General features: G+C 45.4%; 1 protein-coding gene across 4 annotated transcripts in view; it reads left to right on the forward strand.

The window, feature by feature from the left end:
- The window catches only part of ETV6 (ETS variant transcription factor 6), a 251,345-nt gene that overhangs the window by 196,819 nt on the left and 38,360 nt on the right, over positions 1-16,166 (forward strand). For all 4 annotated transcript variants that reach the window (XM_047066018.1, XM_047066017.1, XM_047066020.1 and 1 more), the window contains one exon: positions 3,259-3,423. In XM_047066018.1, coding sequence (XP_046921974.1) covers positions 3,259-3,423 — 165 coding nt within the window. The remainder of the gene's footprint in view (positions 1-3,258; positions 3,424-16,166) is intronic.

A 16,166-nucleotide genomic window follows, 5' to 3' on the forward strand; every position in this document is an offset into this window, starting at 1 on the left:
GTAAAACTGCTAGGATCGCCTGGTATTCCCTGGACTGACAGTGACCTGATGGGTCCCTTTTGCACACAGCCCAGGGCCTTCATGCTGGTTCCCCACGAGGGGGTTTCCGTGGTGACTGTGCTTGCTTCGGGGGACCGGGGCTGTGGGAGAGATTAATGGGAAGTGAAAAGAGAAACTGTTGCCTTTCGCCAGCAGGGCCGGTTGGAGTGTGTGACTCCTCTTGTATTTAGGGAAAAGATTACTCATGAGTATTTTCTTCCATAGAATATAAAGAACCTCAAATTACTACTTGTGTCCCCCCACCCCCATTCCCCCCACCTCCCTCCGGTTCAGTGACTCCTCTGCAGACACTTCAGCATTTCACTCTCATTTCCCCTCCCCAGGGGGATTCGGTTCTGTATTTGCCTTGGCGCGCGCGCTTCCAATAAGCTACCGCATCGTTTTTCCTGTTTCTGACTGTCTTCTGCTCCGTGGCCCATCTACCGCCAGGCTCTTTCCTAGGCCAAGCTTGACTGGAACCCCATATTTGCACCCCCCCGCCCCCTGCCGGGCCTGGCTGTGCCCGTGCTGCTCCTGTGAAAGAGAGGAAGGGGAAAAATTCCCAATAACAGATGACTGATCGCTGTGCTGTTTCGGTTCAAAGGCGACACCGCTGACGATAGGAAGTAAACATTAAGGTTTTTTTACCGGTTCAAAAGTTGAGATTTTGCTAAGCCGTCCTCACACCCACTGCCATTTCACTGTGATTCCAGATATGGGTTTTGTCAACGTCATTGGAAAGACGGGGGGGGGGGCACCTTCTGTATCCAAGGACCGTTTTTAATAGGCATTACTTCTGGATAGAGTTAAGAGCCAAAAACAAAACCTTAAATTCTTTAGTGGCTGTGTTTTATTCTCAGGATCATAGAGCAGTAGCATACTACACTTTATTTATTTATTTATTTATTTATTTATTTATTCATTCTTGAGAGAGAGACAGCATGAACAGGGGAGGGGCAGAGCAAGAGAGGGAGACACAGAATCGGAAGCAGGCTCCAGGCCCTGAGCTGTCAGCACAGAGCCCGACGCGGGGCTCGAACCCACCAGCCGGGAGATCATGACCTGGGCCGAAGTTGGACTCTTCACCGACTGAGCCACCCAGGCGCCCCATACTACACATTATGATTTCGTGATGCCACTTTCTTTTGCCACGTAAAATTGTAAAACTTAAAACCCAAGGGAAAAAAAGCTCTTGGACGCCCGTCTCTAATTCTGCCAATGCCTGTACTTCTTTCTTCGTGTCCTACACGAGAGACTGCTTGAGAAAGGACTTTCCCAGAGTTCAAGGAAGCCAGCTACCATTCTTCAGAACTAGACTTTGCAAAGGAGCCACCTGGAAGACGGAGCCAATAGTCATGCCCAGAGGCTCTGGACCTTCTCCAAGGGAACTGAGCTATTCCTTCCCTGGTCCACGAGGGAGGAGAAACAGTAGACCAGACAGTCCTTTGTTATGCTTGATTGAAGGATGAAAAGGTGACTCTTTCCAGGATCAAACTGAAGGGCACTTTTAGAGCACACTCATGGAGTCTCCTTAGGAAGTTTAAGTAACTTCCTGGAGACACTGAAGCTCTTCTTGGCAAACCCTGACTCCATTGTATTTGAACCATTAATTCACACGGTGCAGTTTTGGAGAATGAAGCTCTGTTGGGCACGTAGCTCCTTCCAACCCCTCAGTTCTCATTTTGGTCTCAGGTCTGCTTTCAGTTTTTAAGAATTATTGAAGACCCCAAAGAGCTTCGCTCATGTGGATCCTGTCTATATTTACCATATTGGAAACTAAAACTGAGAATTTCAAAAACACTTAACTTACTGAAAAGTATTAAGCTAAGCTTATGTTAGCATAAATATATATTTATGAATATATCTTCCAGAAAGTAGTGAGAGAAGTGGCATTGTTTTACATTTTTGCAAGTCTCTAATGTCTGGCTTCATAGAAGATGGCTGGATTCTCACGTCTGCTGCAATATCACACGTTGTGTGGCTTCTAGAAAATCCCACTGTCTACTCATGAATGAATGAGGCTGAAAAAGGTAGATAACCTCTTAATATTGCTATGAAAAGAGGTTTGACTTCATTGACACTCTGAAAAGTGCTTGCGAACCCTGAGGGGTCCCCAGATCACATTTTGAGAACCACTGTTCTAAACCACTTGAATGATATACCAAAGATTTCCCACAACAGCAAAATAAAATAAAAATATAGATTCACAGTCAGACTTCCAGAAAAGCCCAGCCTGAGTTCTCCTCTCCACCTAAGCTACAGCCCTCCCTTTGGCCCACTTCTGGTCCCACTCAGAGTCCAATACCACCCCCGGCAGAAAGTTCTAACATCAAAAAGTAGAATAAAAAGGCAAAAGACCTTTTATCCTTGCTTTGCCCTCTCATTCCCAGAGGCTAGCCTGATAGTTTCCCAGAGGCTGAGTGAATTGCTCTTCCTGGAAGAAATTTCAGGGAACACTTTATTATTTGGCAGCTCTCAAAGGTCAGGCCCGACTCTGGAACGTTCTCACTTCAAAAGGACACTGAGGGGGCGCCTGGGTGGCTCAGTCGGTTGAGCGTCCAACTTCGGCTCAGGTCATGATCTCGCGGTCCGTGAGTTCGAGCCCCGCGTCGGGCTCTGGGCTGACAGCTCAGAGCCTGGAGCCTGTTTCCGATTCTGTGTCTCCCTCTCTCTGCCCCTCCCCAGCTCACGCTCTGTCTCTCTCTGTCTCAAAAATAAATAAACGTTAAAAAAAATTTTTTTTAAATAAAAAAAAAACAAAAGGACACTGGGTGGCAATCAGATCAGCTCTGATTCTAAGGTCCCCTCCGAAACACATTGACATTTGTCATGACTCTGAGTTCCTTGGGTGTTTCAGGCCACCGTGGAGCTTCAGCTTTGGGGCATACCTGAATCAAGGCAGCCCCTGGAGCTGGGCAGGGAAGGGCAGGCCAGCAAGGCCTAGGGTCCATCAAAGACTAAAAAAGGATCGTTCTTCTCATGTTGCCTCTGAATAAATAGTTCATCCGATGCCACACTTGGGCACTTACAAACTTGAGCTTTGCCTTGGGATTCAGAGTTGAACATAAGAGCTCTTCAGACCTGGAGACTCCATTTTATTAACCATTCAGAAAGCTTTTTCCTTTATTCCAACTGTCTAACTGACAAGACCTTTTTTTTTTCCTCTCTCTCTCTCTCTCTCTCTCTCTTTCTCTTTCTGCCTTGCTCTCTCTCCAACAGGCTTGCAGCCAATTTACTGGAGCAGGGATGACGTAGCCCAGTGGCTCAAGTGGGCTGAAAACGAATTTTCTTTAAGGCCAATTGACAGCAACACGTTTGAAATGAACGGCAAAGCGCTCCTGCTGCTGACCAAAGAGGACTTTCGCTATCGATCTCCTCATTCAGGTGAGAGTCTGGACTCCTGACACGTGTTTGGCTTGGAAAATCTGTTAGTCATTGCTTGGTCTTTGCCACCACCCATCACACCCAAGAAATCCCCACGGTAGGTCACCGTGAGCACAAAGACCGTGACCTAGCTTCATAGAGGAAAGATTTTGCTGACTAAGTCCATTGGAGGGGAAAAGAGGAAGAATTTCCAGATCGAGGGGAAACTTTGAAGGTTGGGAGAAGGACCCACAGGGTCCTTACGGAGCTTAAGGGGTCTAGTTGTGCCACCAAATCAAGGAGAAAATGCATTCCGGCCCTTTGACTCTGCCTTGCTCCTGATTCTGGAAACTTTTGAAAGTGATGCTTGAGAGTGAGTGTAGGTGGTGAACTGCTCAGTTAAAACCAAAGACACAGGAAGAAGGGGCGTGAGCCCTTGCTCAGGTAGATGGAGTAGAAAGGGAAGGAGACGTGAGGGAAACAGAAGATAAGGATGGGAAGAGGTGGAGGTCCTAGGAGCCACGGCAAGTGTAGAAATAAAGGGCTTTGGGTGATTTCCTTTGGAAGTACTGATTTTTTTTTTTAAGCTTATTTCTTTATCTTGAGAGGGGGACGGAGAGAGAGTGCATGTGAGCGCAAGCAAGGGAGGGGCAGAGAGAGAGAATCTCAAGCGGGCTCTGCACTGTCAGCTCAGAGCCCGATGCAGGGCTCGAACCCACAAACCGTGAGATCGTGACCTGAACTTGAAATCGAGAGTCGGACGCTTAACCGACTGAGCCACCCTGGTGCCCCAAGAGTACTGAATTTTTTGAAGTATGGCATCCTGTAGCTTATAGAAATCCTGAAAAAGGCAAGTGGAAGATTTCCCAGGCTCCTCTAACCAGGCAGTTTTGTCAACATAAGGGCTCTGAAGACCGCATGGGAAGATTTGATTCAGCAAAGAGCGTTTGTACCTACAAAATGTATTTCTGACATAGGTGTGAGGCTTCAAATGAACTTTCTAATTTCACTTCTTAAACTTTATGGATACTTAGGAGATAGTTATTTGGGAACCCCGTATGTGAAATGGGGAACTTTGGTCTCAGGTTTATGCCTTTTGAGGGGCCAGTTATTCAGGTACCAACAGGCGCTCCTTGTCTCGAGCCTCTTTGTGGCCAACTTTGATATACCTTGTCTGGTGGAGACTCTCTTTGTCTTGACAAAGGGCAGAGATCCTGTGTAAGGTCTTGGCATAGTTCCAGCGACATTTAACCCTTATTTACTCCTGGAGGCCTGCCAGAAGTTAGTAAACTAGCTGTCGTGAGGAAACATCCCCATCACAGGGCGTGAGGTAAGGATATAGAACAGTATCTCCCCCGCTTTTCCCAATCGCTGCAAACCGTTTATATGAGGAAATGATAAAGGGAAGTTTCCCTGAGAAGTATAGAAGGTATTGAAACTCGAAAGTTCATATCTCTGAAAAACAGATCATTTTTAACGTTTTATAAAGGAATGGACCCAGCCATACCTGACACGTTTTGTCTCAAATCATTGATTCTTTCTGTAGTCTCAGAGTAAGAAAACTAAAACAACTATATAAATAAATAAAGCTAGCCTAAAAGGAAACTAAATAGTCCCCTTCTTCTTAATATTTATTTATTTTTGAGAGAGAGAGAGACAGAGTGTGAGCAGGGGAGGAGTGGGGAGGCGGGTGGGGGACACAGAATCTGAAGCAGGCTCCAGGCTCTGAGCTGTCAGCACAGAACCCAACGCAGGGCTTGAACCCACGGACCACGAGATCGTGACCGGAGCCGAGGTCGGATGCCCAATCGACTGAGCACCCCTAAATAGTCCCCTTTAATGCAAAAATACTTACCTTTTCTGTTCCAGTGGAACCTCAAAGGTATACTCAAAGGAGCAAAGCTACCTCTCTGGAGGAAAAGAACTTTTAACTCTTTAGTGTGTTCCAGAAAAACCACTCGTGTCAGGCAAATGAGGGAAAACACAGTGATATGTTTTGACTGGATTTGACTTAGCCCTTAGCCGGGGCTAAGACTCCCTGAGTCTGTAAATCCCCCCCCCCAACCATCATATCTCAGGTACTCCTTTTCGTTGCTGATTTCTTTTTCTCCCTAGAGATCTCTCTCTGCTTTACTTAGAAAGTGGGTTCTCTCTCCTCAAAACTGGAAGCCAAGATAGGCAAAAGCCTACCAGTAGTCCCCTGCCATTTTGTCAGGTCTTTGCCAGAGTGGGCCATGTGGAATATCGACAGGCTCCCACTGTCCTGCTGGATAGGATTGCATTGAACCTAGAGGCAAAAGGAAGCTGGAGAAAGGAAAGGGCAGAGCAGGATGGGGCTTAGGAGAGAAGGAAGGGAGTTGATTTGGAACACGAAGGATGGATAGAACGGAGAAGGTGGGGAGAGAAGAACATTCCAGGTAACTGGGGCAGCACTATCTTAATGTATCTGGATGACGTGAAGTAGCCCGTCTGATGAATGGAAGAGGCGGGAGGTAGGAGACCGGATAAAGCCAGTGCACTCGCTGGGCCTGAGGTGCTTAGACCCCAGTTAGGTGGCAGTAGAAATTCATTCCATGCGTATTCTCTGAGCAACTCCGTGCTAGAGTTACAGAAGTGCGGGCTAAGGAGGTTCAGGCATTGCAGAGGCAATTTCTGGCTGGATTGTCAGATGCAAGCTCAAGGGTATGGTAATGGAGCCGGGACTTTGAAAGCTTGGAAAGGAACCTAAGGTAGAGGTAAGGAAAGGTGTTAAGGAGGAGCCATAGGCCAGTTCATGTGCCGATGGGGTTCAGACATCCTGATTCCATGGACATCATCCATGGACATCAGGATTCCATCCTGCCTGAAACAGTGTTCATCGTCACTCATCACCCCTTCCCCACTTGGCCGAATGCCTTTTCCTATTAGAAGTTCTGCTGACCTTCTCCGGGAAAGCTTTCCCTGCTTCACATCCCTGCTTCCCTGATTGTGCCCTGCCTGCCTTCCTTTCCTCCACCTCTTCCCACCTCGGTCTGGGCTAGGTGCTGTTCCTCTTATGTCGCAGAGCATACCCTAATTCTGTCATGGCTCCTGACACACACACACACACACACACACACACACACACACACACACACCATGTTTTATAGGATTGCTTTCTGTTCTGCATCCCTCTACTAGAGGAGGGAGTTCATTTGGGTAAGGGTTGTGTCTTGTTAAGCTGACCTACTGCAGCATCCAGTTGGCACTCAATATTGATCGAACGATGACCCAACACATGAGTCCCTTAAAGCCCGCGTTAAGAAGCTCGGATTTTATTTGGCAGGGCGTGGGAAACCACTGACAAGTTTTGATCAGGAGAATAATAGAATTGGAGCCCTCCCTTTGGAGCAGACCTTGGCTGTCAGTGCGTAGGGTAGACTCATTTGGTCACTAAAAACAGGAAAACCAGTTAGGATGCTATAGCTACAGTCCTAATTGGAGACATTGAAATCCAGAACTAGATCAATGAGAATAAAATAATAGTACTTCAGGCACGGAATGGTTAGCTAAGAAGAGGAGCTCATCTGCAGGAAGCAGTAAGATTCATTTTGGCCCGGCAAGGTCACGGTATCCAAAAAGATACGTCCTGTTCTGCTGCTGGAAATCTGAGACCGGAGCCAGGCCAGAGCTGGGAATAGTAGACGTGAGCATTACCCCTATTGTGTTGAGCTGGGGGTAAAGAGAAATATATACTGCAGGTAATTTAATTAAGGCATCGACCAGAAAGCCATGGACAGAATTTCAAGATGATACCTGCCAGGAGGGGCTGCAAGAAAACTGACCACAAAAAGAGGGGTATTGTCAGAGGGTTTGGAAACGAGCTGCGAAAGAGTTCAGGAGACGTTTGCGTGGAGTGGCTGCGTAGCAGGGTAGTGAGGCATGATCTACCTACTCGGATTCTTCTCGGGTAGGGACAAGGTGTAAATAGAAAATCTTCTTCAGTGCTCCCATGTAGCATTTGCCACTGCTGCTTCTGACGTGGGCTTTCTGGTTTAGCGTTTGATATAGTAGATGTCTGGAGGCCCACGTTCTATACGTGGCTCGTCCACAGGTCACAGTACTTTTTTGGCCCCTATTTTCCTCATCCGTAAAATGGGATTTCTACCATATGGATCCAAAGCTCCCTTCAGCTCTTAACAGTTAGGCCCAACCTCAACCAGGAAACAATATTAAGCTTCTATGACATAGTACAACCTTCTACCCTACAGGCAATGAATAAATACTTTGATCCCCTTCAACCTATATGTCTTGTAAAACTTATACTTCGGTCAGTTTTTTTCTGTCTTTCTTTGAATGTTTTTTGCTGCCTCAGATGAATCAGCACCAGCTTCTCACTAGTCATGGAGCCACTGGAATAAGCAAAAGTATCTGGTTGCCCCGTCACCATGAATTGGATGTTTATAGCTTCCTCCCAACCTTATTTCCTGCCTGGCCTCACCCAGAATTATGCTGTCTGTATATGGACATAACATTCCCCAACACAACCCATTTCAAATGTAGAGAGGAGGGAACAGTGTCCAATGAATTTTAATGACCTGAAATATTAATATATCGTAGGTCAAAATATGGTAGCCTCTCTGAACTCTACATTCTTTGACCCGTTTCACAAACTACACCTGTCTTGTCCATTTCCAGGACAAGAGTTCTCCATGTTCAACCTCTAGAATAAAGCAGGGAACATTTAGAATGTGCTTTAAATAACATATTATCTCCAAACAGAAGATTGTAAGGCTGAAGATGCATGGGATATTTTCTTTGGAATATTCTCCCAGTTAGGGGACACAAGACGTGAATCTATAACATTTGCAAAGCTAAGGAAAAACTGCAGAGGAATCTTAACTTTATAAAAATTTTACCTGTACGGGATAATTTTACCTACTCTTTGAGCTACTAGATAGTAACTGCCTTAAATGGTCTGGGATGATTTAAATTCAGAGGGATATTTGACCATTTGACCTCTTTGAGACTTGAGAATAAGGAACGGAGAAGTTAACATTGATATTAACTCTCTTAGAGTTATCCACCGTTAGACATCAAGATGGAATAGATTTATGTACACATTATTTATAAGAACAACAGCCACGAAAGTCACAAGATATTTTCAGTTCAATTCATGTTAGACTCTCTACTGATGCTAAAAAATGGAAAATAAGCATCTTTTCAAAGCTCCTTCAATTCAATTCAGCAAAAAAACGTATGGTGGATTTACAAAGCAAATTAGTCTTCCAGTGTACCAGAATGTGATGTGGCAAATTATTTCTTCCCTCTCCAACGCACCAGAACCTTTGTTTGGGGAAATACGCTTCGCTTGTGACCTCCAAATATAGTAAAATTCCCTTTCAAGGTTAAACGAAAAATACTGATCTGTATCTTCATAACGTTCCTCCTCAGACCGACTTGCTTATTCATTTCTGTTAAGCAACCGTAGGTGCATTTGCTGGGTTGAATGGTTGGGTCAGCTGGCTATTTTGGAATCAAGTTGCAGAAACTGAGGGTATTGGTCACGGAGGGGAATTATGGTCCCGAAGTGTGGGAGTTGCAGGAAGCGTGACCCTTGACTGAGACACCGAGAGTTGGCTATACTCCTTGTGTCTGTGAACAGAGCAGGGGAAAAAAAAGCATCTACACATCAGAGAAATGGTTAAGAAGCCAGTTACAGAAAAGTCTTTTAATTTCTTAGCTCTTCCCTTGTCCCATTTGTAAAGTGGTAGTGATGACCGATCCCTGTGCCAGACAGCATGGCATTATCACCTGTAAAACAGACCACACGTCCTGTAACAAAGCACCTACTCGTTTTACGGTATTCGTATTTTCTCACACGCTTAGTTTTTGGTTTATCTGTAATACCCCTCTGTGTTCTGCATCCGCTAAAGGCAGTTGTCTCACTATATCTCTTTTCTAACTGATTTATTCTTGCCTTAAATGCAGTGTTCACGTTTTCCCACAACCTGCACCCTTTTTCTCAGGATCTCTGTGTCTTGAGACACAGATACCAAGCTAACTCTCAAATATTGGTTCCTAAGTAAAAGACTAGCTTATGGTTATGGTTATGGTTACAGAAATCACTCTGTACTAAATACAAAGGCCTGTACTTTAATCAGCCTACAAAAATGGATTGGATGGAATTTTCAGAAAATAAGGTCGAACAGAGTTCAAAAGCAAAGCTGTGCCCTGATGGGAGGGGCCTATCGTGGCCTCCAGTGGGACCTCAATAGGCCAGTACCAGCCTTGGCGTTCTCACTGCTGAACACACACCGAGACTGAATGAACTGAGGCCATGGACTTCATCCTGAACATCTACCGGAGGCCGAGAGGACCCAGCAGAGAGAATTTGATGACAAATCTGAAAAGCATCCCTCCCAGCCTTGCCCCCTTTGTGTTTTAAGAATTGGTCAAAAGGAAACCAAAATCTCTGAATAAAAACAGAAGAGAAAGAGAAAAGAGAACAGTTTGCAAATTTAAGAATGTGTTACTTCAGATAATCTTCACATGAGGATATGTACATAGTAAATCATCCCCTGAAAAGTGCACATTTTAGGAATGTTAAAATTCTGCTTTAAATCTACCGAACTTGAGAAGTTAAGTGATGCAAAGCCCCGGGGGGACGGGCTGTGGGTAGCACAGTAGGTGACACCGTGCGAGGGTCCCAGCCTTCTGGAGAACAAGTAGTGTCTAAGAACTTTAAGAGTGACCAAAACTCAAAATAAGTCAGTCAGAGGAAGACAAATATCATATGATTTCACTCATCTGTGGAATTTAAGAAACAAAACAGATGAACATAAGAGAAGGGAAGAAAAAAATAAGATAAAAACAGAGAGGGAGGCAAACCATAAGAGACTTTTTTTTTAATGTTTATTTTTATTTTTGAGAGAGACAGATCATGAGCAGGGGAGGGGCAGAGAGTGAGGGAGACAGAATCTGAAGCAGGCTCCAGGCTCTGAGCTGTCAGCACAGAGCCCTATGCTGGGCTCAGACTCACGAACCACAAGATCATGACCTGAGCCAAAGTCGGACTCTTAACTGACTGAGCCACCCAGGTGCCCCCAAAGACTCTTAAATACAGAGAACAAACTGAGGGTTACTGATGGGGTATTGGGTGGAGGGGGGGGATGGGCTAAACGGGTGATGGGCATTAAGGAGGGTACTTTTTGGGATGAGCACTGGATGTTATAATGTAAGTGATGAATCACCAAGTTCTATTCCTGAAATCGTTATTATACTATATGTTAACTGACTTGGATTTAAATAAAAAGTGGGGGGAAAAAGAGTGATCAAAACCCTTTTACTGATGATACTATTTTCAGAAAATATCCCAGGGGCTCCTTAGTCAGTTGGGCGTCATCAGACTTCGACTTGGGTCATGATCTTACGGTTTTGAGTTTGAGCCCTGTGTCGGGCTCTGTGCTGACAGCTCAGAGCCTGGAGCCTGCTTCGGATTCTGCGTCTCCCTCTCTGTCTCTCTCTCTCTGCCCTTTCCCTACTCACACACTCTCTCTCTCTTTCTCTCTTCTCAAAAAAAAAAAAAAAAAGAAAAGAAAGAAAATATCCCAAGGATGCAGTCCAGTGGGGGGAAAGAAAAGATACCCTTAGCAATCCTGTTTATAAGTATAAAAACTGGAAATGCCCAAGCCACCCACAGTATGGGACTTGCTACATAAACTTGGAGAATGTAAACATAAAGGAATGCACTGTGACTCTACGACTATTCATTGAGTCACTTATTATTTCCTCAGTAGATTATAGGGCCTTGCAGATCATGTTCGTGGTTCTAAAGGTTGTTTTAAAGACAGGTAGAAGCCATTCTGCATTTTAAGCAGAGACTGGGATGAGTGCAAAGGTACAAAGTGTGAAGAATGGATGTGGGGCGGTTGGCTTGGCTGGCATCCAGGAGCAAAGATGGTAACTTGAAGTAGGACACAACCAGCAGGGGATGATGCCAGGGCTATTTAGAAGGTAGAGTCTGAAAGTCTTGGTGACTGATGCTGGATGAGAGAAGGAGAGGAGTTAATTAAGCATGACTCCCAGGTTTCTGGCCTGATCAACTGGGCATTCGCTGGACTAGGAAACACCATGTGGGTCATAAAGACTTAGCCTGGACACATTAAGTGTGTAGTGTCCGTATGTCACACAAGAGGAAGTATCTAGGAGATGGCGGTAGGTTCTGGAATTGAGAAGAAATTCCTGGCTGGAGTAGATTTAGCATAGACAGGCTGATTGAGGCCATGGGAGGAGATGAGATTCCTGGGGAGAAAGACTCGTGTGAGCCTGGGGAGCCTTAATAGTGCAGGGTTGGAGGAGGAAGCGCAGAGAGGTAGGAAAAAAATCCAGGAGGGGAACGTCTGAAGCCATGGAATGTTCTAGAAGGAGGCAGGTAGTGAGTGCTGCTGCTGAATGTTGCTGAAAGTCAGAGTCCCCAGGTACCGACCATCCTCCCCTGACGAGGTCAGCAGCCGAAGGGGAGAGTTGTGGAGATAGCAGAGCTGGTCAGTCCCTCTGACAAGCTTGGCTGTGATGCAACCAGAAAAACAGCAGTAGTTGGAGGGGAAGATGAGGATGAGGGGTGTGTGCGTGTGCTTGTGTGTGTGCGTGTGCGTGTGTGTGTGTGTGTAGAAAACAGGAAAACCTGACACTGCTCAAATGCTAAAGGAAGAATCCCATAGAAAGAGGCTGAAGATACAACTGTGTACTAGAGAGAGAGACTGAACTAGAAATGTCTATGTGACGTGATGTCAACTGGAAAAAAACATACTCGATACATACAAATGTGACTTCATGCATTGTATATGCACTTTAAATACACAACTGTTGAAGCAAAGCAAATAGTTTCCAGATTTTTTGAGACACGTGTGTTACTAATTCTCACAATCACAAGGGGTGCCACCTCTTGGGCCCACATTATCGCAGACACAGGGCTGCTGCCTGTCCACATCATCTCACCTGTCTTCCTAGCAGCCCAGCCAAGTCTGTGGCATTGTTCTCACTTGAGACAAAAGAAGGTTAAATAAGCCATGAGTTAAGCCTCACTGAGAAAAGATATTTGCCCGGGGGCATGCAGCTGACAAGTAGAGGAACCAGGGTTTGAACTTGGGACTTCTTTGATCCAGAGCCCAAGCTCTTCCCTCTAATAGGAAGGAAACATAGATGACTTTAGCCCCCCCAAATAGCATTTGTATGTTCTCAGCCTTCAGACACGAGTTACGTTGAGAAGGCAACTTGTAGCAGGTTTGTTTACTCTCTCTACTTACCCGTTTGAAACAAATTACATATAAAATTTGCACTGTACTAAATACAATTTAGTATAAATTGTATTTATAAGTACTATTACTGTATATATACTGCATACTGCATACCTTATACTAATCCTGTATAAATAAATACTATTTATAAATACTATAAACACTAAATACTAAAAAAGAATTTATTCTCAAAGTAGATGCCTGGCTTTTCACCATCAAGACCACCGATGCAAAATTATATATATGTGGAGCGTGTGGGTTTCTGTGCTGTATACGTGTGTGTGCATATGCGCTGTGTGTGTGTGTGCATGCAAGTACAACACGCATCACATGTGTGCATGTACCCAGGAGTACATCTAGGTCTTATGGGGCCTGAAGCTTATAATCTGGGGGACACAAGTAGGTCTAGGGCTCCTCCCGGGAGCCTATGCAGGTGAAAGCCTTGAAGCTCAACTAGCTTCTTGGCAACTCTACTTTGCACATACATGTGCGTCCATGAGCTATGTATGTATGCACGAAGATACATAGAGAAACCGACCAGAGCTACTGCCCCTTAAACAATAGCCTTGGTTCCATTGTTTAGTATGATAACAGCACCTTTTACAGTCGGTACCGGGTATTTCTTTTCTGGGGAGACAGAGAAGATTTATCACGAATTAAATGGGCCAAGAATTTTTTGACAGGTGCTTTTGAATTCAAGCCAGTGGTCATTAGCTAAGTTAAATATGCAGTGCTATGGCTCATGCTCTTTATTTTCAGCAGGCAAATAAATATAACATATATTTTTTTAAAAAATTTTTAATGTTTATTTATTTTTAAGAGACAGAGAGACAAAATGGGGGGGGGGGCAGAGAGAGAGGGAGACACAGAATTTGAAGCAAGCTCCAGGATCTGGGCTGTCAGCCCAGAGCCCAACATGGGGCTCGAACCCATAAACTGTGAGATCATGACCTGAGCCAAAGTCGGACACTTAACCGACTGAGCCACCCAGGTGCCCCAAGTATAACTTATTTTTAAATGTCTTTTTTTTAATCCAGAGATCTTTTTGTTAGTATTACTTTTTAGATATGATCTTCTGTGTATGTGAATATTTTAAGAGTGTAGCAAGAGAACAGGCTGGGTGTCGAAGGGAATAGGAGGCAGGGGAGATGGGATAGGATGGGAGGCCGCCTTTATTTGTTTGGAAAGCTGTTGTAGACGAGACACATGTTCTGTGTTGTTCCAGAGCCAAAACTAGGAACCGAGGTCCACGAGATTGCAGGGGAGGCCAGGTTCCAACTTAACAGAAGAACTTCCTATCAACTCGAGCTGTCCAAAAATGGTTTGCTTATGTTAGTGGCCAGCTGCCCATCACTGGAAGTGCTCAGCCAAAGCTACTTCTTGGCAGGGGAAGGGGAGGCAGGGGACTTCTACTGAACACAAGTTTGAGTCGATCGAAGTAACCTCTAGAATCCTTTCTAAGATTGCAAGCTGTTATTGGGCACACGCTGTTACTGCCAACCACGCATACACAGGGCATGCACAGTAAGTTGGTTTTTCCCCCCGTAGTAGTGATGCATTTGTGCTAAGCCAGCCACATTCCCCGACTGAGCCCCTGGTTGCTGAGGAAACATGTCTGCGAATGGACTGATCCATCTATGGCCGTACTCTATGGTCTTAGAGTTAAATTTTCGCACCCATTAGTCAGCCGTCCCAGGTGGCACTTACAAATGTTACCTTACTGGTTCTCATAACGGGCTTATGGTTTAGGTAAGGAACTGGCAGAGTTCCACTCGATTCACCCCTCCCCTGCTTTCTTTTGCACAGATAGGAACCTTCTCTGCCTGGCTCCCTTTGCCAGCTGTGGGATGAGAGACAGAAGAGAGCCAGCACAGAAGGCTGGGCAGGTCTAGGGCAGAGAACCTGCCAGTCCTTCCGTGGGGCTGCCCACCGGGCCAGGGGGAGGTGTTGGAGAAGCCAATATGGGTGAATGGCCTCCCTTAACCTTTTTCTTTTCTGGAGGGAAAACATAACAATGACCATGACCCACACACCCCTTCTTTGTTCTCCCCGTGAGACTGCCTCAAGGGTCCACAGGTCTGCCCTGTGCCACTTTAATAATATCAATAATGACAACGATGGTGGTGAGGACAGTGGTGGTCACAAAACCAGCTAGTGTTTGCTGAGTTATTACTATTTGCTGGTCGCCGTGATGTGCTTTTCACAGGGATCGCCTCATCCAGTCCTCACACTGATTCTACGAGGCAGTTATTAACGTGACCATTTTAAAGACCAGGAAACTGAGAACTAGAGTGAAGAGCGTGCCCAAGGCACCAGTCTGACTCCAGAGCATAGACTCTTCCCCATTCTGCTTTATTGCCTCACTTTCTATATGTACATAGAGAAGTGGAAACACAAAAAGAAGTGACCTGCCCTGGCTTTGACCACCTCCCAGCAGAAGAGTCTTTAACCTTCTCACAGCGGGACATCTGCAGCCCGGGGAGGCACTCCCGAGGAGGGGCCAGCATGAACACACGTACCTCACCTGCTCCCTCCTCGAACCCTCCCAGCAGACTTCCAAGGCAGATGCTGTTTGCATCTCACAGGGAAGTTCAGGGACTTGCTCAAGGTCACCTGGTGCAGAGGGGCTGGGACGCAAGCCCAGGCGGCCGCATCTGCACGTCCGTGCCTTCCCCGCCACATCAGCCTGCCTCTCTGAACGAACAAAGTTGAACACCCTCACAGACACTAAATTTATATTTCCTGGCCTCCTCTTCCAAAATGGATACACTAATTACTGACCATTTTTTTTAGTAATAGTAATCATCAGGAACACATTTTTCAGTGTGTTCGTTTTCTCTTCTGCGTACTACCGAAATAAAGCATTGCTGAAACCCACAGGATAAAACCCAGCGGGTGTGAGGCCGTGTAAATTAAGAAAAGTTCAGGAAGACATTACAGTAAACCCGAAGAAACAAAGTGTTGATTAGGGACTTATTTTCGTACGCGATTAAAATATGAATCATTAAAATAGGACCGTATTTCAGGCTCTATATTCTCATCGCATCAGAGACGACATTACCATGACTACTAGGTTCAGATTAGACGGGCTCCAGGCCTCCTGAGCTCAGAGAACACAGTCGTGTGCACCACGGTTCTACCTGACACGGAACATTTGTAAAAGTCTGGCTCACGACACCTCTGCATCTTCTCACCCATGTCATCAAAAGGAAATTCCCAAGTGACATGCTTGTCTTCAGCTCTTTAAAGGCTTGTGCTTTATTTCATCATAATAGTAAATAGTGTCACTAAGTGATAATGTTAATGACAACCAACACTCAAAGGTAGAGGAAGGAACAGAATCAAAGCAAAGACACAAAGGCACCTCAGGAGTCCCTTAGAACACAGCGATCTTGAACTTTATTTGGTACAAAGGGTTTGCAGAAAGAAAGAAACTAATATGGAGCGTTTCTTGGGTTCAGACAGAGTTTAAAAGAAAAAAATAATTCAGCAATAGCCCAAAATATG

The sequence above is a fragment of the Lynx rufus genome, unplaced genomic scaffold (assembly GCF_022079265.1).
Source record: "Lynx rufus isolate CCGP_SWC_20201006 ecotype Redwood Valley unplaced genomic scaffold, mLynRuf1.p SCAF_7, whole genome shotgun sequence".
Lineage (NCBI taxonomy): Eukaryota > Metazoa > Chordata > Mammalia > Carnivora > Felidae > Lynx > Lynx rufus.